The 22117-nt window shown below is 43.4% G+C and overlaps 1 protein-coding gene across 2 annotated transcripts; it reads right to left on the minus strand.

Moving 5' to 3' along the window:
• Positions 1-204: 204 nt before the first annotated feature.
• On the minus strand, positions 205-21181 carry fam91a1 (family with sequence similarity 91 member A1). Of its 2 annotated transcripts, none has more exons than XM_076754985.1 (24): positions 20855-21181; positions 19523-19607; positions 18768-18919; positions 17053-17110; positions 15094-15161; positions 14607-14720; positions 13843-13933; positions 12911-12973; positions 12370-12476; positions 12183-12221; positions 10992-11104; positions 10641-10750; positions 10035-10147; positions 9833-9919; positions 9552-9681; positions 7476-7624; positions 6639-6773; positions 5605-5718; positions 5296-5368; positions 4627-4773; positions 4081-4182; positions 3815-3938; positions 3616-3685; positions 205-2629 (listed from the first exon to the last, which is right to left on the minus strand). In XM_076754985.1, exons 1-24 carry the CDS (start codon positions 20924-20926, stop codon positions 2444-2446), a joined length of 2502 nt encoding a protein of 833 aa, XP_076611100.1. In that variant the 5' UTR covers positions 20927-21181; the 3' UTR covers positions 205-2443. The 2 variants fall into 2 exon arrangements, with proteins under 2 accessions (XP_076611100.1, XP_076611101.1); XM_076754986.1 differs by having other exon boundaries at positions 10035-10144; positions 20855-21133.
• Positions 21182-22117: the final 936 nt, after the last annotated feature.

A 22117-nucleotide genomic window follows, 5' to 3' on the forward strand; every position in this document is an offset into this window, starting at 1 on the left:
AGTGCGTACTTGAGGCAGATGGACACAGCATCCGGACCGCTGCGTCTTGCGCACCATCTGTTCCACCTGGCTAGGAAAACATCCACCGAGGACGGCTTAATATCGTGTAATGTGATTGGCCGCAACTCAGAGCCAGGAGGGGCTGGAGTCAGTGATACGAAACCACAAAGTATGACCAGGAAAAACAACACTGGGAGACATTTTCAGGGAGGAAAAAGTTATTACATATTTATTTATATTTTCATATACTTTTTACATATTTATTTGTAATTATAATATGTATCTGGAGCAGAGGGGAGATGAAGCAAGGATAGAGGAAGGGCATGTTGAAGGAATGTCACTTTCTTTTCTTTTTTAACCCATTTAATTACAAGAGTATCATCATTATTAACTCAGTCAATGATATTCACAGTCCCATTAAACAAGCTACAACAAAGATTTCCTAAAATATAGGCTGACATATAAAAGTAGCATTTTTTTTAAACACTGTGGTGGATGTATACCTGGGGGAGGATGGGAGATGCCTGGGATGACTGAGTACTGCAACTAGATAACAGACAGGCAGGATCGGGAGGGGGGGATTCTTATTGTGAAAGGTAGGCGTGTATGAAAACACACCGAGAGTGAGGTGTACAATACACACGCATACACAACACGCACACAACAGTTTCTACACAGTCATCATGCTTCAACAGGACCTCATGTTAAGTCTTTTTTCGTCTATTTCAGCATCACAGTATTAGAAACAACAACCACAAGTGGGTCAAAAACTGCAGAAGGCAGATTCCTTCAAAAAAAAAAAAAAGGAGAGAGAGAGAGAAGAAACTCAGCAAAATGGGTTATCACTCTAAATGTAATAAAAAGTATTCTTGGAGCCACACTGAAAATTCATGACAGACTTCATACACTTTTTGGGCCATCATATCTCTGAGACGCTGGGCAAAGCATTAGCATTCCCATCCCATGGGTCTGTGACAGCCTTCACAGCGAAAGTTGCTTCTCCTCTCCAGACTACAAACCCCATTTTTCAAAACATGGTGTAAACAGAATCCCATGGAGAGTGTGGTGTTCTGGCCAAGAGTGCACGGCACTGCATACAAACTGGAGTCGATCCAGGGAGAGATACTGCCAGGCAACAGTGGCAACAGGCCTGGGTCAAACACACAGACCTGACTGTTCCCGTTCTATGCAATTAGATACACTTGGTTAATCTTGTCGAATTCTTGAACAGAGGTCAGGGTTTGGTAGTCTGTGTCCCAGTGTTGTTGCTTTTATTGGTTACATACACGCATTCAAAATGCACAGAAATCGTTTGAAAATCATCATTTGTAAAACCTAAAAAAGGCAAAAAGAACATAAGCAAAAACCAAATCCACAGATTTGATCAATGACCTGGTGGTTTTTAATTGGCTAACAGCAATAAGGCAGCAAAATAAAAAGAAAGGACACTAAAACAGATTAAAGATTGCAAGAGTCATTGTACAGGAAAAGAAAATGGTCTTTGGTGCTCTCTTGTGCAGAGAAAGAATGATAACAAAGGATTTAAAAAAAAACAGCAGTGTCTCTGATGCCCAGTCAATTTCTAACCCGTCTCAGTTTCCAAGAGGAAACACTTTCTTGTGGTAAACGTGAGCTCTAAGATCATGTACGCACCATGATGAATCCAACATTTGAAAAAAAAAAAAAAAAAAGTACATGACATTACTTCATCCACAGGCTTGGAGAAATCCTGCACAGTGCAAATAATAAATGCCCCCAATATTGATTACAAGTAAAGAGGAAAGTTTTTTTTTTTTTTTCATGTTTGCATCATGCATCAAATCACCTAACATGAGACGACACGGGGAGGCAGCAGGTCTGTATTTGGACTCCAGTCCAAAGACTTGGGCCTTGAATATGCATATTGTCAAATGTTTCCTGAAGAAGTCTGATGAACGCTTTGTTTATTTTGTGGGTCATTTTTAGAACATCTATACGATATCAACCACTTTACACTCCGCTCTCAAGGATCACAAAACATCCACTGATTGAAGGGGCGGGCAGGGGGTGGGGCGGCCTAGTCAGTGGAGAACAGTGCTTGTGTTTCCAGTTAAATGGTGTTCCAGGTTATATGCTGTTTGCCTGCATCACTGTTATATACTGTGATAATAGCACCACTCCAACAGATAACACTGCCTTGATACGAATACGAGGAGTCACAGAGGGTAACAGCGTGGGGGGGTGGGGGGGTTGAACTAGTGTTGGCAACACTGTCAGAAGGATGATTCCTCATACAGCAGGGAAATGACAAAGTGCTGGCGGGGCTGATTTTCCCATGAGTGGACACTGATGGACGAGAGGGCGAGGCTTCTGAGCGAGTGTTTCCTTGTGATCGGATATGAAGATGCAGGGCTGGACCTTCAATAAGAATTTCCTCGTGACCAAATCTGGAAGTTTTGGGGGCTTATGTGGGTTGGTCCTTCTGCAGAGCTGAGATGTCCAGGGGAGGAGGGGCCCGCCCGCTCCACTCCTTCAGCTGCCCGTCCTTGAACAGGAGGTTGAGGGCGGGCAGGGGGACACCGGACTCGGCCGGGGGCTGACTGAGAGGGTTGGACACGCCGCTGTCCAGGTCAGAGGGCTGGATGCCATCCTGCCAACACAGGGGCAAAGGTCACAGATCAGAGCAGATGCTATGTGGGACAAAAATACACTTCTCTGGGATATAAAAAAAAAAGTCTGGAAAGGCGAGGCAGAACTATAGATTTACAGTCTGTGGCTGCTTTAAAAAAACATCCAAACACCAAATCCTGCAGCTGAGAATTTGTGTATAAAACATTCAGAAAGGGTCATCAGCGAGGTCTGAGACTGGTCCGACGGCACACAAATGAGGCAGGATGTTCAAATTTTAATCTGAAGCTACACACTCACCATGGCCTTCCACTTTCAATTAACTTGTTTTTTTCCTTCTCTTTCTCTGCACTCACACACACCCTCACATACACCCAAACATTTGCAAATCAACACAATACCTCATTTTTATCTCAGCCCCTCTCACTCACAGCCCCACGTTATTGCACTCAATTCAAACTGTGATAACGGTTTGTTTTGCTCGGTTCTTCCTCACTTGCCATTCTTTGGTTTCTCCTGTGACTTTCAGTACAATACACACGACTTCATGCTTTGCATGTTCATGTTTATGTGTTTCAGCTTTCAATAAAATAAAACACTTATCTCCATTAGAGGTCTATTCTTCTGTGGCTCGTCTCGTGCTCACTGTATCTTCATGGGGTTGACAAATTTATTAAGATGCCTGCTAAATGAGCGTTAACTGGCTGGTGCACCGAGACTTTACTGTGTTCTCTAAGCAGTATTGACTAAAAACAAAAGGTTTAATGAAACAGCTGCCAGGAGCAGTCATGGTGCTGATATTTGTTTTAAGCCTGTTATATCAAAATCATGACTTCCTTATCTCATTATCTCCAGAGGAAAAATACATACAAACGTTGTGTCTAAACCAAATGAAACCAACATTTCTAGTCAAAACTTAAACTGCTGATATTTTCACTGGACATTGTTATTTCTTTTCTTTCCCTTGAGTATTCTCACACACTCGCAGAGACAAAGGAGTGTTTTTACCTGGAATGACTGAACGAAGCTCAACACCTTCAGCGATAGCTTCCGGCTCGAGTGAAGCAGCTCTTGAAGGCTGGAAAAAAAAACAAAAAAACAACAAAGCTAAAGTCTAGCACTGCTGCAACACGGCTTTACACTTTTCTCGGGGTTTTAAACAAAAGTGAAATTTTTGAGGATGCTGGGTGTTTTTTTTTTTTTGTACCTTTCGTTGCTGCACAGTTTGTGTGAAGCGATTTTTCGACACACTTTGCGGTTGAGCTCAGAGCTGAAGAGGGGCATGCCGAAGCACAGCTCAAGAGGGACCCACTCATCTTCAGACGACAGAGCTGAAAGAAAGGGATTGTAACATACAACATGAGACACATGCTGGTTCTGAACCTGACATGGACGATTGGTCCCTTCTTTACCCTCCCTTCAAACTCTCAGACAACTGTTCAAAGGTACCTGAAGACAGAAAAGTAGACCTACTGTCTGTCTTTGCTTTGCCTTCCCCGTTGTTTTCTTCTGTCACAAGCTCAAAGGACTCAGTGCTGCCGTTGGTGTCCAGGCCTGCACCTAAATGGGTGTCCCCTTGAAGAAAAGCAGCAAATGTCCATCAGCATTAAGGCTGTTTCTGTGGTACAGCTTGAATGTCCTTCAGTTAAAAACCTTCATTAAACTTAAAAAAAATTCTGAATAGATATCAGAAGTCTGTCAATTTAAATCAACCGTTCACTGTTCTGTGCGTGAATATCTACATAAAAATCTGTGATCACCTACGTCAGCGAGATTCAATCAGTGAATCTCAAAGCAAAGGCTAACACTGTTCGATCCACGTCCATTAGTAAAGGCTATCGCAATGAGGGACACAATTATGCAGACAAACGGCATAATTAAACTGGACTGTGAGCAATCTTTATCTAATTTGCACCATCAGTGCCAATGGCCATCAGAGGCAAGGACATTGTGACTAATTCAACTATAGGTCTTGCCTCTCAAATGCTCACGCACACACATTTGCATTAGCTCCCGTACCTCTGCACTCAGCACTGTCGCTGGCCCTGCGACGGTGCCTGTTGTTGGAGTTGAGCATGGTGATGTAGCCACACTGGTGCTCCAGGTCCACCTGCTCCTTCAGCTTCTGCAGCGCCTTGTGCGTACACATGTTGGAGTAGGAGAACTCTGCGCAGGAAGGAGAGACACGACACGAGCGATGGGTGCAGCACGCTGACACTAATATTACTATCTGCATAGCATGACAATCAAACAAAATGCGTTGCTCCAGAGGATGTGACATTCTGAAAGCAAATGCATTAAGAGGATGAGACTTAGGTGTTAAGCTTGACACACAAATTCACAAAGTAAAGGATTTCACAGGATTCAAGTCCTTTTTATGATGTTTGACGAGTTAAAACCCTCAAAGCCAAAAACTGAATATTTGAGTCACCAGAGAAAAGAGCACAGCATGACTGAGGTTATGTTAATCAGGGATGTGCAACATGGCAGTGACAATATGCTATCATTGATATTAATGGTGTATAATCATATTACTATCAGTTAATAAGTTAATCCTGTTCAGTAGACTGTAAATAAAATCATTTACGTCGGCTTATCAGGAGCACATGCATGAGCATAACATATAGACTGTATAAAAGCGTGTGTGTTTAACGTGATCTAAAGCCTTATCCAGATCTTATAACTCACCTGCTTTCAAATCTTCCTCATCAAAGGGGAACGGGATGTGAACTGTTTCTCCATGACCGTGCATACCATGACCCTAAGGGTTACACACACACACACACACACACACACACACAGTACAGTTTATATATCGACACAGTAAGACTTGCTTCCAAATATTTTATTTCTGAAAACACATGCAGAGTAGATACTGTATTTAAGATTACACGATGGCATTTTCACAAATTAAAATTCAAGCAATTAACCCCCCCAAAATAAAAAAAAAAATCCTGACACAACCTAATTGTAAAATTTGAGCTTGTGTGTGTTTACCTGGATGAGTACTGCAGAGTGTGTGAGGGCGTCGTTGAGCATGGTCAGCACGTTGGATGTAGGGACGACTCCAGGGTCGTGACCCCAGGAGGTGATCAACAACCTGTCGTAGCCCTGAACAGAGAAAAACAAGGATTCTTCCACAGCTGCTGATCAATGAAACCATCAGAACTCTGGAGGTGTGATGGTGAACAACAGTCATAACATTTGTACATTTCTGTATGTTACACATAATCTCACTAGTAGTTCAAATTAGAGGTGGTTTAATCCAGCAAGTGAATAGCAGAGTTGAAGAAGAGGAAACATCACTTCTCCATCACTCTGCTGCTGATTGATATGTCATGACTATGATGAAAACGGTTTTCCCGACTGAATTAGAGCTTTTCCATGAAATGAAGGTGTTATTCTTTTCCGTTTTGTTACTCCTTTCAGCTCTGAAAGTGGCGAAGGAGTTAGTAGTGTGCTGTTAGTACAGTTCGCTGTGGAGCAAAACGGTTTAAATGAATAAAATGGGAAGCAGACGACGAGTAGAAAAATATATGCTTCTATCTAAGTGACCCATTTACATGATATTATCCATCCTTCCCTGAAAAGCTACTGCATCAAACTCTCTTTTGTCCCCCGTCTCACATTCCCTGGATAGTTAAAAAATTCCAAGACCACTGGGAAGCCTTTGAGGAGGAAAATGCAGGTGCACGGTGTGGTATGACTGTGACTGTGATGCACCAGGTGCTTTGTCGAGAAACGAAGGCTGACGAAGGGAACGAAGGAAACAGCTTTGAGTTTTACCTCCAGCGCTCTGATTACCTGTTCTTCAAACTGAAGGCCAAGGTCAAAATTTAAAAAGGGCAGGCGTCAAAGAAAAATGGAAAAAGAGTCCGATCACATCAAGCTGAAAGTATTGTTTTTCTTTTCACACATGGGACTTTTCTGATTTCAAAGACATTTGTATTGTTTGCACAGTGTCTGTATCAGCACACATTTTCTTCCTCAACCGTACACCTGAACTTGCTCAATTTTTAGTTTGGACTAACCTGGAATATGTCCGGCAGTTTGCGGAGCCTGGAGCCTTTGGAGAGCAGCAGAGACGGAGGGCCTTGGCCGGTAACATGGTACAGGTACAGCTTGAACCAGATGGAGCTCACCTCAGGGATGGCCGGGCCAATGTGCTGCAGGGGAGTCATAAACATGTACATATGTGTAAGTGTACAGGAGCAGAACTAATGCATACACATGTACAAATTCTCTTACACAAGTTTCCCCAATTTAGTTTCTTACTTAAACACACACTTCAAACGAACAAAAAAGTAACAGAGGCAAAGCAGAAGAACTGCGTCTGTGCTGTTCTTATGTCCGAGAAGCCGAAAATCGAAGCTGCTATTACAGATGTGAGCAGCAAAAAAAGAAAGGAATTCACTGAATTCCACTTCGCTGAGTCCCAGCAGTGTGAGAATAAACAGCAGCGTGAATGGCACAACAAGAGTTTAACTTCTCTCCCTCGGTCTCTCTGAGCTCAGTTAGAGGGCTGGACTGTGGCCAACCAGAAGAATTACTCATGAGCCTTGCCTCCCTTCCTCTCTCTCTTTTCCTCCCTCTCTCTTTGTGTAGTTTTGTTGTTGGGGGCAACTGCAGGCTGGGCGCACACAAAGCATTCACACACGGTCCCAAATCACCCCGGGCGCACAAGTGTGTACACACAGCAAGCGGGCATACACAACCTAACGTGGCACACATACATAAACTGTTGACGAAAACACAAGCGCACATCTCTGACACAGGCAACATTCGATCCAACATCCCAGCAGGCCGTATAGTATCCCCCTCTGCTCTCCCTCCCTCCCTCCCTCCCTCCCTCCCTCCAGGCGTCATACCTGAGGCGTGCAGCTGCTGATGGGTCTGATCTCATTGCTGAGCGGCGCCATTGAGACCAGCAGCTTGTAGTTCTTATTGAGGACGCGGCTGCAGGTGGCCTGGTCCAGACCCAGCAGGCTCTCACAGCGTAACATGTCCAACGGGAAACCTAGCCGAGGAAAAAACAGGAGCGCTCTCAACTTCCATAAAAATAGGCTGAAACAAAGTGTGATTAGGTGTATGCATGTGGTTTGCATTCTTGTGTCACTGCACAGATAAAGTACATCTCTGGAAGCAAGAGTACAACATTTTAGCTAGCTGTTTATGCTAAGCTAAGCTAACCAGCTGCTGGATACAGGCTTAGCGTAAATTCACCAAAACATACATGAAAGTAGCATCGATCATTTCATCTTAGCAAGAAAGTGAATAAGCTTATTTCCCCAAATGAAGAACTAATCCTTTAAACGAAGTTCATCTGCCAGGTGGGGATGAATCAGTAACTTGGTTGAAGAGCACTGGATCACATCCAGAACACACAGTAAAGATTCCTTCTGTCTTTATAGCCGTGGTGTTAAGAAGAGAGCTCTCTCCCAGGTGACTTGTAAAGACTGTCCTCTCAAAGGACACAAGTGTCAACTTGAAATTCCTGGACTTAATAATCCCCTAAACATAAATCTAAGAGGCAGGAGGAGTCTATTAACTGCTGAGAGTGAGCTGAGCACAATAAGCAATGAGACTAATGAATTATACTGATCTGGATGTTGATTTTTGGAATCCGATAATAATTTACCTGCATACTTTACATCACAGTCTCTTTAAGAGTCAAGTGTTCTGTGAGGGCCAAAAACATCTATCAGTCTCTATGCTGTCAGTCAGAATTCAGCTGCCTGTAACCACGTGGCGCTGCACTGAAGAGCTGCAGCAAAGAAGAGTCTAGTCTGTTGAGAGATTTGTTGGCAAGATCAATTTTCCTCACTTCCCAAATGAACAATCATCAGGATCACCACTAGACTCTTGTATCATTGTGGGCTTAGTTTAGCTTCCGCCAGCAGGCTCTCAGTGCGCTCGCTCCTCAGCAGACGCCTGGAGCAGCAGCTGAGGAGGAGGACTGAGAGATAAGACAATCAGAAGTGAGGCACGCAGCCAAAACAAACAAACGGCATCTGGTGGCAAAACGGTAGCTACATGGAAACCCAGAGCTTTGCTTTATAGTCACTGGAGGACTCGCTCTCTGCTGCCCCCCCCAGAGACACAAGTAGAACACTGCAGCTCGCATTATGCCTGTGAATCCAGAAATATGTGACCAAACTCAGGAGGAATATTCAAGAAACTGGTGAAACGGCGAGCCGAGAGTGACGCAGAGGTTTGCTAAAAGCAGCACAAATAGAAAATCTGCGTCCTCTCTCTTGCTTCAATAAGAGTTTGCAGCCTTATCCAGAACTTTGAGATGGAAATAACTTTCAATAGCTTCATTAATTTTTGATTTTGCAAGACCACAGAACAAGTTTAAGTAGCTGCATGGGAGTCATTTACAAGTAGCTGTTTGCCCCAGCTGTGGTAATGATAGCTCAGAATATCTTTTCAGTGACAGTGTGCAGACACTTTGTGCAGTTGAAAACAAAAGCGTTAAAGAGCTGCTGATTTACTGAAGATGATGCTCGGTTAACCCCCGTCCGCCGTGACTGTTTTTTCACCTGAACCTCACACTGTTTTTAATGCTCACACAAATAGATAAACTTATGTTTTCCACTGGAAATAATGAACCATTTGTGCTCTGAATCATACACACATTAGCACACACATTCACATTCACTCTGCACTGACATCTCCCTGCTCTCACCTTGAATTTCCATCTGAATGATATTTGCAATTTTGAAACGACGATTAGAAAACCTCAGCTGCATTTTTATGTCAACCGTTGGCAGAAGACAAACTACAGAAAACACAGATGAAGCACAGAGGGAGCCTTCTCAAGACAACGGACAAAAACATGAGCTCAATCTAGGACTGGGAAGGAACTTAAAACCAAAATCAGAACCAAAAACAAAGCAATACCAATAAAGGGAATGACGAAGAGGGTGGAACTGTATATCTACCTATATTTGGGATATCAGGTCCCTGGTCCTGAGTGAGTTCTTTGTTGTAACGCAGGAAGAGGATGGTGTTTTTGAGGGTCAGAGCGTGGTCAAAGTAACGCTGAGCCTCACCCTCTGCTGTGCTCTCCACCTGGAGACAAAGAAACCAGGAAATACATTAGAGTGTTGTGAGCATGTGCATCAAGCTATAAATAATGTTCTACGTGGATTTAGTGCCCTCTGATGTTTCACTGAACACCGTAGTAAATCTTTGTTTTCTTTGCTTCCCTTGCTGGTCTCACCTTCTCCAACTCAGCCAGGAAGCTGTCCAGAGTCTCATCCGACAGCTTACCCACCTCAAACATGGTCACTGCATGACTCTTCAGATTCTGAGAGAAGGACAAAGACACAGAGGAATCAAGACGTGCAGCCGAATTTTTCAACCAAGTCTGATTACGAGAATTTCATCACTGAGAGTCTCTGTGTTGACATCCAGTTACTGACCGGAGACAGGTTGCCCATCATGAGGAAGGCTGTAAGCGTGGAGTCAAAGAGGAAGGCGATCCTCTTCGTGGGTGCAGCTGGGATGCTCAGGCTGCTTACGCTGGCTGTGTCTGCTACAGAGACGTTACAGACCATTAATGTATGTAAAAGCACAACTGCATGGCTGCATCATTCTTAAGTTCAGAATATAAGCTTGTGATTTTTTGGAAAATTAAATGTGTCTAGAGGGACCAACCCAAACCACATATCTTTCTCAAACAGTTTCATTTTAATTGATTATTAGCATGCAATTGTGGTTGATGAGAAGGCAATTTGAAAATATCCAATTTGTTAGTCTGCGCAACCCAATGGTGCGGCCTTAACATGCATGACAAAGTTAAAATTAGACCAAAAATGAGACCACTTTAGACGAACAGTTAATAATGTGAGAGTGACTTTCAAGAAGCACAGCTGAGCTTCCTTGGGGATTAATTAGCACTGCTGCTTCAAAACTTCTTAAGTAACGTTCAGGAAGTGCTTTGTGTGCGTACATCAAGATGCATATTCATCTGCATACACTGCAGAGTTTGTGCATATATGTGGGAGTGTGCGTGTGGACGGACAGACCTTGATCTTCCAGACTGGTGGTGTCAGTGTCGGTGGCTGAGGAGCCTCCCTCCATGACAGGACTGCCCTGCTCCCAGGACAGCAGCATCTTCTGAGGGTCCATGGTGCTCCTACCACAGAGGACACAGTGATTGAAAGAAAGAGCAGTGTCACCACAATCGAAACCAAGTGTGGTGGTTGAATCATTAAAAAAGCTTTCTTCAGTGTCCATTGTTAACTCAATCTTGGACATAAAATGCTTCTAAAAACATTTAAAAAAATGCAAGTTAATGGGAAAAGATGGTTGAAAACATGGCACCACTGCCATTACAGGATGGCGGATGGTTGCTGCCTGCACAGCCAAGCACGTACTTGAGTCTGTTGACAGATGGGGCGTTCTTCCAGGTGGGGTGGAGCTGGTCTGAGCTGAACACCTGACCTTTCTTCACAGCGAAGCCGAGGCGACAGTACATGGAAACAGCATTCTGATAAAACACAGTGAAAGTACAAGACGTTGGACCCATCTCTGACATCATTAGTCTGATAATGTTCTATATCCTCAACCTCTGACCTGTTTTATTGATTGTGAGGGTCGAATAATCTTTTGGGTGATGCTCTTTTAATGCCCAACGGGATCTAGAATGAAGTCATTACTCCATGTCTGATGACTCAAACTGACTCAAAAAAGATATAAAAAAAGGTAACGCTCTGTACTTTCCACTAAACAGCTGGCTGGCTTTTTCATTACTTCTTTAATTTCTACAGTCATCAACTTGCTTTGGCATTAAATCTTTTATTCAGACTGAACAGGCCGCCTCACTCAAGTTATGGAGAACTTGATTGCTTTCTACACTTTAATGCCCCGGTAGTGCAAGCTGAGGTCAACTCTTAGCCACCCTCTTATCATATCAAAAGAAGCACAGCAAAGAATTTTTTTTTTTTCAAGTGACTAAGGCCATGAGGTAGTCATTATGCACGAGAAAGTTAAACTCAAGTCACGATGGGAAAAGTTCTTCACAAAGGAGACCTCTCAGACATCTCAATCATCTCTGAAGTTACAGGGTTTTCTCCTGGAGAATCACTGCAACCGCTGCCTTCAACCGCTTCTCTTAAGTGCTGCTTTTCAGCGGCAAGAATGAGATGAGACCGAGGAACAGGGGGAGTTCAGCTCTTCACACTGGAGGTCATAACACTGAGAGGGAGTTTGGCTCCGTGTCTGACAGAGAGTGAATAGGAAACTGGGGAAAACTGGGTCAAACGTGTTCACCAATTCAACTGGAATGGTGCTGCTCAGCCCCTCTGATAGAGGCATGGGGCATGATGAATGTCATCTGAAGCAATGCGAGTGTGCATGCGTGTGCGTCACAGTCCATCTCTCAGGTGAGCGCCTGTGTGAGGAAGTATCTGGAATGAAACTGTGCAGAAATATCTACGTGCTAGGCTACATAATATCTTTGCTTCTCTCACCGATTTGCACACTATGTCATTCCAAATGCAAACAAAAAAAACTACTTTCGTCTTTACATTACAATCAGTCACATGCTGCAGCAGGTGGATACTCACCTTCACTAAGTCCAAGTCAATCTCCAACACATTCGCCAGCTGGGAGGCACAGGGGCAGGAAGGACGAGGAGGAGAGAGGGAGAAAAGAAAACAGGTCCTGGTTTAAAAGTTGATCTATTGACCCGCATACAGACATATTCAATTAAGAAAGCGAGCGCGGACAATAAAACACGCCTCTAAAGCCTACCTCTGCTACGTTTGTCTGCTCATCAATGGACACAAAGATTTTGTAGAGAAGTGTTTCAAAGTAATCGCCCTGGACACGGTTCATGACAAAGCCTTCCAGCGGGGGCACTGCAAGGCAAAAACAGTGAGGGACTGCTTTTTAACTACTGTGTGCATATGTAATGACACTATTAGGCATTGTTTCAGATCAGGCCATTAACCATAATGCTCGCCTACAGTGTTCTTTCAAGGTAATCACTCTCAGGGGGGAAATACCAAGATGTTTACACACACACACGTTAGGATTTCATCACTTGTGGGGACATTACATAGACTTACATTCATATCCTAGAGACGTAGACTTACCATAACCATAACCATTACTTGCCTAACCCTAACCTTAACCTCAGTCTTCACCCTAAAATTTAATGATTTACACTGTGGGGACCTGCATTTTGTCCGCACAAGTATGGAAAGTCCCTACAATGTGACTGTGTAAACAGATTTATGTCCCCATAACGTGAGTAATACATTAGCTTACACACACACACACGCAGATGTACCTGAGATGCAGCTGTCATCGGATATGGGAACATCCAAGTAGATGAAGCCCCGGTTGTACAAGCCTGGCGTACAAAACAAACATACAATAATACAGAATAATTGACATAATTGGCATAATATCCATTAATATGGTGGTTCCCACGTTCAGAAAAACAAGTCTTATGACGCAAACTATGTAGTTATTGAACTTCTTCTGTGTAGAACAAGAAATTGTACGTATGAGAGCGGCAGAAAAAAATTCAAGCCAATCAAATGTCATTTAAACAGCTACTTGTATTCAAATTGCTCTGCGTCTCTTGCATTTAATTGCATTTGTTCCCACTCAGTCAGCAGCACTCCAGAGGCAGAGGTTCATCACTGTCAAACTGTTCTCTAATTAACATTTAAACTGCATGGACACATCCTCATTCCCTCGGCTTCATCTTTGAAATTCACACCAGCACGCTGATGAAAGACATTAATATCAGCATCCATGTTCTTCCACGTTTCTTATATTCTATATTAAAATCCTATTACCATTATTTTCCCCATATATTGTTTCCCATACATTTATGTATTGGTGGCGGCCTGATTGTCGCAGAGAAGACGGCAGACTGAGTAGAATCAATCTGATGCTCAATGGTTAGTCTCATGAACATCCAGACCCAACTCTTCAAAAAAGTTTTTAGCAAGCATGTGAGGAGCCGAGCTACTAACAATAACTGCAGTCAAGTGAGGCGTCATTTGGAAAAGCCAGATTTTGACGCACGTCAAAGAGGACAATCCATTCTGAAAGGATTTGTGTACACAGTGGGTTGGACACTATTAAAGATATAAAAGATCTATTCATTTTTAGAAAACAAAGTGTTAACGTGTAATTTCATTGTGTCGTTGATGGATGCAGAAACAGTTTTCAATGGCCGGCTTAACATGTGACACACAGTGTACTCACTTAAAACCACATTGTACTCCATTGATCCAGCCAGCTGAGGACCAGAATCTATCATCTTGTCAATGGCTTTCTTCTCTGCTGGAGAACAGATCTGTAATCACACACATCAAATACACAACGTTAGAGCATGCGCACATGGATGTCAAAGCAGTAGTCGTCCATATTATCTTGTGTTTTTTGGGGTTTTCTTCCTGTGGAAGGAAGAAAAACTGTTGGGATCTTGGCAGGTATATATTTTTCATCAGGTGAGATCTCCACGTGCAGCGCAGGGGCTCATGGGATGAACAATTGCAGCTTGGCAGGTAACGTGCATGAATTTCAATGACAGCTCAGGGTAAAAATCACACTGACACACATCATTCTCTTGCTTATTTTGTGGGTCAATGATACATGCAGTGTATGTAAAAGGGCCTTTTTGACCGAAACTGTCCTCTCTCCTTCCACTGTGTCAGTATGATCCATCCCAGCCTGCAATCACTAACTACAGTGACTGCAGTCATGCCATTTTACAGCCATGTCTGTCCGGACTCATACAATATATGTAACGAAGCTGAACTTTGTAAAACATGTGTGTAACATTTTATCATAATTAGCACATTAATTATTGACTTGTTGTGTTTTGTGATGTTATCGTGAGCTTTGACAACCAAAATCGAATCAGTTCATCCTTAAGCCCATAAACATAAAAATCAAATATCTCAACATGTCTTTCATGAAACTCAACTGAGATGTGGAGAGGAAAAGAAGCAGAGCTCTTATCTCACCCTGATGTCGTCCTCAGTGATGTAGCCCGTCTGTGCCACCCACCACGGCTCGACAGAGATCTCCACCGGTTTGGCGGGTAGCAGGTCCCGCGCTGACTTCCTTCGGAAGAATTTCTGACAAAGTAGACAGACGGGGAAGCAGGTGAGGTGCAACTGAAAAATAAAACTAATAAAGACTGTTGTTAAGGGCTGATATTGTAATTTTGAAGGGAATGATGGAGAAATATTTCCAAAATATGCAGAACATATTTGCTGATGGTGTTTTTCGCCTTGAGTGTGCAACATTTTATGGCTGTTATGGCTTCATTTATGAGGATGTGCACACTGAGTACTGCTGTGCATTTTGCTGTTGGCCAGGCGGGGGGAGATACAGCTGGATTAAATATTCAGTACTCCTCTTAAATTACTAACATGAACAAATCTATGAACTTAATGTATGAGGTTTTTTCTGGAACTGATCATTTTAAAAAAAAGAAGCACGTCTTACTTTGGAGGACCTGCACTGGTTCATCAGGTCAATGTACTGGTTTCTCCCAATGCCAAGCAGCCGCAGACCTGTGAGAAGATGAGAAATTAGCAAGTAAAACTCAATCATGCCTGAGTAACTGGCCATGAACTTGTAATCACTGCACATTAACACTGCGGCAAATATATCTGCAGCTGCGAAAGCGTCCGTGGCATTTTTCAATTACAGCCTCTGAGGCTTTACAAACTAGAATTAACGCCTCGCGGTTGTATGCCTCTGCAAACCAGTCAAGGTGCAGTTTACATCCATGCCTGTCCAGACTCGTATCATAGTCACGAGTACGGAGGCATAAAAAGAGAGACAATTACAGCGAGAAGCAAAGTTTCAGAATTAGTTTTCTGGATATTTCGAACTTCATATTGGAGTTTCTTCAGAGAGAAAAAAAACCTTCAGGAGCGGCAGCAGTGACTCATCCAAACTCTGCTGAGGGAGTACGTCCACACAAATACCCACACACCTTCTCTGAGACAACCCTGTCCTCTGACAGGCACACACAAATGCAAAAGAACTACTAATCCATCTACCAACATAAACAGGGTTCTCTGAGAATACTGAGAGTGAGCATGTGCATACATTTTTATCCATAATTAAGTTAACACATATATACTGGGCCTTAAAGCAATTTTATGGCCTTCATAGTGGAAAGGTATGCAAATTTGGACTCCAAATCCCACCGTGTCACCTCCTCTCGCCTATGATGCATGGGCCTGGAAGGGCCAAAGCAGAATGTGCTGGGAAGGCTGCCAAAGCAAACAGGGACCAGTAAGGGATGTTCACATTTTGGCCTCCTAAAGCAGCAGAAACCTGCACGCGTATCATGCCGTTACACCGAGACACAGACACAACACACAAACATCCTCCCACGTGAAACTCTCTCTCACCGACTCTCCATCCACCCACTTCTGCATGACACACTTCCAAAGCTCCTCCAGGGAGATTAGAGGAGAGAGGCCCCTGCGAGCACGGCAGCCTGCCGGCAGCCTTCTGTCTCCGCAGCGTGGAGGTCCTGTACTGCCAGGATTCAGTCACTCACAGGCCAACACCAAAGTCTGTTTCACTCGACAGCAGAAAGTCAAAGAATGCTACAACTACCCGTACGCTTTGACGCAAACTTGATCTGCTTTTGCATTAATTTCTGAAAAACACAGCTCCTCAGTGATTCAGTAACACATTGGAAAAGAGATTTGTTTTTGCAGAATTTTGATTTACCAAGAAGTGGGATTTATACGTCAATCCAAAAACCACTTGGCCAGTGCTCTGTTCTGGTTATGGGAATACAATGATATGCTCTGTGTTTATTAGTAATGCTAGTCAGTGGCTTTGGAAAACAATTCATCTCATCAACCATCAAAACCAGTGTGGGATTTGGTTGTTATTCAAGACAAGGAGTGGTGGGTTTTCCTACCATCCCTCCAGTATTCAAAAACAGAAGCAAATCACAAACACTTGGAAAAAACAGATTCATCTGTCAAGAAAACTGCATGAACTACAGACACACGCCACACCTGCCAAAAGGCTGACATCCTGGTGCCAGTCTTCATCAATACACACAAAAAAGCCTCCCTAACTTCCGAAAAACCATTTGGACACATTTGAAATTACGTTTAAGCCAAAAATTGTACTTTGTGTTCAAAAAGCAGTTTTACAAAGACAGAAGTGGCCCTCCAGTGACTTTGTGACCCTCGTTCAAATCCCTCAGCTTCCTGAAAAACTTTGCATCTTTCCAGTGTGACTGTTATATCACCACATATACTGTCAGACCTTTAAACACAAGAAACAAAAAGAGAGAGAGAGAGAGACCAGAGAGGCAGAGAAAGCAGGAGTGGGAGGTACACAGAACCCCAGTAAAGTTGTTTCATCAACTACTCCGAGGGAGGGGGGAGGGGGGAGTAAAAACAAAACAAAAAAAGAAAAACTCACAGTCAGCAGCAGTGAAGTTGGGCAAGGAGTCGTAACTCTTCTCACTGTTCATAATATCCTGGAGGTGCAAAAAAGAAAGGAGAAAGGAAACAGGGAAAAGAAGAATTAAACTCATTTTTCCTCTCCCCCTCTCTGTGTCCCCCTGCCTCTGATTAATAACAGGATTAGCAGATCTGGGCGGCCGTGCTAATTTCTTCTCCCCATTTTCATTAAGTGCTTAAGAGGGATTATCAGAATGTGACATAGCCTTGGGCAATTTAGTGGCCACAATTAAAGCTCAGTTAGGTTTGGTTTAGCATGCATAGGAAAGAGGGTGAAGCCTTTTTACGTGTGAGCTGAAAACTAAATGCTGCATCTTCATTCCTGTTTATAAGTTAAGTCCTGCAAAAAGAAGACTGGGAGCATTAGTCATATCTGCTCTGATGAAATGGGAAGTATGCTAAATGTGGAGCAATCAAATGAGACACCCAAGATCTGCGCACACACTTTCTGTGTGCAGAAACACATCTGAGAGCGTCATACAAAGAAATGACACAATCAATATATCTGTAATCAGCTTCATGTGGAACAAAACAGATTACAGGTGCATTACTTTTATGAAGAAATCAGAATTATTATATGCAGCATGGATTACTTTTCAGGAGTGACGCTCCCAGCCCTGTGACGTCATGACCTCAGTAATCTAATTGAGAATGTCAGAAGTCAAGGAGAACCCAGCTGGTCAAAGTCTCCGACAGACTGGTTCTCCATGAGCCCGGCTGTGCTAGCCTCAAACAACACACTGAGCTTTATCAGTGAGAGCGAGCCGTCACGCGGACCAAGCCCAAACTGACTGCAGAGCAAACAGCAAAGATTTTCTCTGGCTGTGTTTGTCCTGTGATCAGTCCTTCGTGTCTCCCTGAGCTGGCGCACGAGGCTTCAGCAGACACTGACTGACACCTAGTGCCAAACTGATGGTGAATCTATAAACGGAGGAAACACAATCCACCACGTGATTTCTAAAAACCAGGGAATATTTTATACGCCAACTGAAAATATCGTAATAATCAATGCACTTTCTACAGTGAGGTAATGTTTGCCACGTCACTAACATTTCCCTCTTTGTTTATCACATGCAAATGACATGTAAGTTCGAGCGCATGCCTCACTCATGCTGTCCAGTGACACACAGGTTTCTCCTCGAAACACACTGGCTATACTTTAATGGTGTAGCTAAACAAAATGGTACATGTTTAACAGATCTATTCAGGGGTACCATATAATATAGAAAAAGTACATTATCCAAGTAACAGAGAACACATTACACTTGACAGCAGAGAGCTGTAAAAAGCTCCGATGCTTCTTATTACGAGGGGTTCTTGGATTGCCCGTTTTGTCGGAAACTGCCGTTTCTGCAGTGGTTTCCAGGGATGCTAAAATTGAAGACATTGTTCAATTTTAAATTAAGAGAGACATTTCCAAACCAATTAGTGGATCTTTGCCGCTGCACAATAACAATTCCTGCTCTGTGCCTTTGAGTTTGCCCGGCTCATTGAAATTACCAAATCACCATGTTATTGTCTTGGGTTTCAGACAGAAGCGACGCTACAATTCCGAAGCAGCCGGAGCTTTTCAGATAGATGCTCAGGTGTATGAGAAGGTGCTTACTGAGCTTATGATGAAAGAGGTCCTGCATCTTCCCTATTCTGTTGTGCAGTGCAGCAGAAGTTGCTTACCTCCATGATTCCTATGTAATATGAGAACGGAGTGACTCGCAGCCCTTTGACCATGATGTCTGACAGGTGGTAGGGGTACAGCATCAGGTGGTCCCGGCTGTACTTCAGGAGCTCCTCATAATACTTGCGCTCGTCCTTCCTCACGTGGCGCACTGCTCATAAAACACACAGTTCACAGCCAGGGGTGAGTGTTCATACAGGAACATTTCCTAAATCTATACCAGATCAATCCAGGTTAAAAAGGGAGTATTGATCCTGAGCAAGCTCAAGAAGCTCACAATTGATTACACAGAGTGGTTATTACAACACAGCTAGTGCCATATTACTTAACTGATAATACAATCACTTTCTTGATTATTGAAGACAGGCATGCTTCAGGATAGAGTCAATATCATGAAATCTGCTGTACCTGTTCATGCACAGTGTTCACATTAAACTGCCAGATTTGAGACACACCTAGCTAAAGCTAACGTAGTCGGAATAATGAGATTTAATCTACCATCTTCACAGCAGGATTTACTGCAGGGCTGCTGTATTACAATGCAATCCTTTTAGCTAAACGTACCTGTTACACCAGACACCGAGAGCACTTTGGGCCAGGCCTGTGACATACTCACACATCTTATTCTCAAGAAGATATAAAATGCAAGAGGATTTGTCCTCCCTTTGTCTTTTAATCTCACACCTCTCCATGATGTGACCTGCGGTACAAGGTGCTTGTTAAGTCCTGGTGTGAGGAACAAAAACTTGCTCACCTAGGTTATTGCGGAATCGCAGCTGGTTGCGGATGCTGTACAGCAGGACATGCTTCTCATACTCGCGCTGAGAGTTCCCCAAACTCTGCAGAGGAAAAGAAAAACAGAACACAGGTGAGGACCAAGGCTGGATTAACCTGCGAGGTGGCAAAATGAGCTACTGGGCCCCATTTAATCCCACTTTCCTCTGTGCAATATGTAGAATTTTTCCACGGTGGAATATTTCCTGGCTCCAAATGTAATGACTGGTTACATGATCGAACACATCAATTTGGGAAAATACAACAACACATAAACACCCATGTTTCCAAAAGCCAAAGATGATGTCGTCAAAATGTCCTATTATGTCCACCACATAAAGATATTCAGTTAAATGTCATAGAGGAGTAAAGAAACTAGAAAATATCCACAGTTTTGAAGCTGGAATGAGCGATTTTTTCTTTTCTAAGAAAGCAGCGATTGAATACACCAGATGGGTGCCAGCACCAATACTGACCTTACCTGGTGGATCAGGTTCTGGCCATGGTGTGGCCCATCCACATTAAATTCAGGCTCTTTGTCAGTGTCATTATAAAATTCACTGTTTTTGCTATCGGTTACTGCACATTCACTTAGGCACAGCAGACCACCGTCTCAGTTTTCAGCACCACAGCGATCTCTGTCTACTGGAACTCAGATGTACACAGTGAGGAACATGGATTTCCAATTTAAGAGAAAACAAAACTGATACCAGATCTACTTCAGAAAGACAAACTTGAAAACGTGGTGTATCACTTCAATTGTAGATTATATTAGCACAAGCCAGCTGACACACAATAAGCCTGAAGGTCTGGGGCCCCTGGAGGTCTAGGGCCCCTGTGCGGTTGCCCACTTCTTCTTGGTAATCTACCTTTGGTGGGAGGGGACATACACCCGCCACCACTTCACCACGACATGATGGCGTAAAGGTGGGATTTATGCAGACTAATAATAGTGAAACATCTTTCACATTTTTCGACACCGCTTGGCTGTTACACAGAGGTGTGAATGCAATATTTGCAGGTGACATCCACGCGCTAGCATCATGTGGCGCCATCTATCAAACAATCAGTCATGTGATGCCAGCGAAGTTAAGCTGAGGCAGCGGAGCTTGTGTGGCTGTAATGTAATGATGGTCCGTTATGGCTCCGGCTCAACGGTGAAAGCCCTGCAGAGGAGGTTAGCGAGCGGTGCGACCCTGACAGCTGCCTGTATGACAGAGAGCACCGCCGTGACATTGACAGCTTCACCCCCCCGAGGACACAGCGGTGCTTCCTCCTCACCCTGTCCCGTGGACACGTTAAGACACAGTACCTGTTTGACATTAGCTGGGAGCTTGTTCCACGGATAATTCTGCCTGATGTGAAATTCCACGTCCGTGTTCATCGCTAGCTAGCTAGCTGGCTAAAAGCAGAATCCCTCGAGACGATCGGAAACGGGCTCTCGGGCAAGTCCACGGTGACTTTACCCCCCCGACACCCAACAACCGAGCGAGGCGTCCCACGGTTTGACGAGATGATTTATCCGGTGATTATTTTCCTTTACAATAAACGGACACTTCCTTGTTGTATTTTCGAACAAGCCGTTCGTCACGCTCGTGGCCACATTCGTCACTTCCTGTCGAGGCGTGACCGTGGCTGTGAATGGAGCTCGAGAGCGAGGAGACAAATGAGAAGTGATGGGATTATAAAAAAAAACAAAAAACAGATCAGTGTCATGGGAAGTAATGTTTCGCCTCAAATAATTGTGTTTATTGTTGAGACATCCACAGAAGGATTAACCTGCTGCAGGCCCACAGGGCAAACATGAGCTGCAGGGCCTTCAAAGGGTAGAGGATATGATTCTGCTGTAAATACAGTCTGGAGAGGGGACTATTTTCAACCACGGATTAACACACATTTGGTGCTCCCTTGAGTATTTACAGCAGATATGTGGGACTCAAAATAAACTACAGTTCCCATGTTCACGCCATCCAGTGCAACAGTGAAACTCATTGATGTGCTTTTATTAGTTTTAGGATAACAATGGAGTTCTGCGTCGTCAGAGGAATAAAATATTGTATATTGAATGACATTAACCTGGCCCCCACTTTACTGGATTGCAATTTGATTAAACACAAATTAATTGAGGAATGCAACATACAATATAAGTACAAAGCTAGATTTTGACAGGAACACCCTTCATGACAGGGCCTAATAGCCAGCAAAGCAGGATGCACATTAAGGCCCTTAGCATGTTAGTGGTTTATTTTAGAGGTGCATATTCCTCTCAGTCAAATTCCATGAATGCAATTTGAAATCAAGGTTCCTCAGTCCATTTTGGTGTCTAAATTGTTAGTCATAACGTCCACGGCATGCAAGAATATGGCATACTTTTTTTCTATTTTCAAGAGCATGTGGGACTTTCCAGCTTATGTATGAATTGATAATATGAAAGTTATTATTCAAACTCTCAAGGTCAGTTTGAAGTTCATCTTTATTTCTTCAGCGGCAACGCGATTATGATTATAATCATAACAAAGTCTGCAATAAAGCTATATTGAAATATATCTTTAAAAAAATGTTTTTGTGGAATTTG

This window comes from Chaetodon auriga, chromosome 17, assembly GCF_051107435.1.
Source record: "Chaetodon auriga isolate fChaAug3 chromosome 17, fChaAug3.hap1, whole genome shotgun sequence".
NCBI lineage: Eukaryota > Metazoa > Chordata > Actinopteri > Chaetodontiformes > Chaetodontidae > Chaetodon > Chaetodon auriga.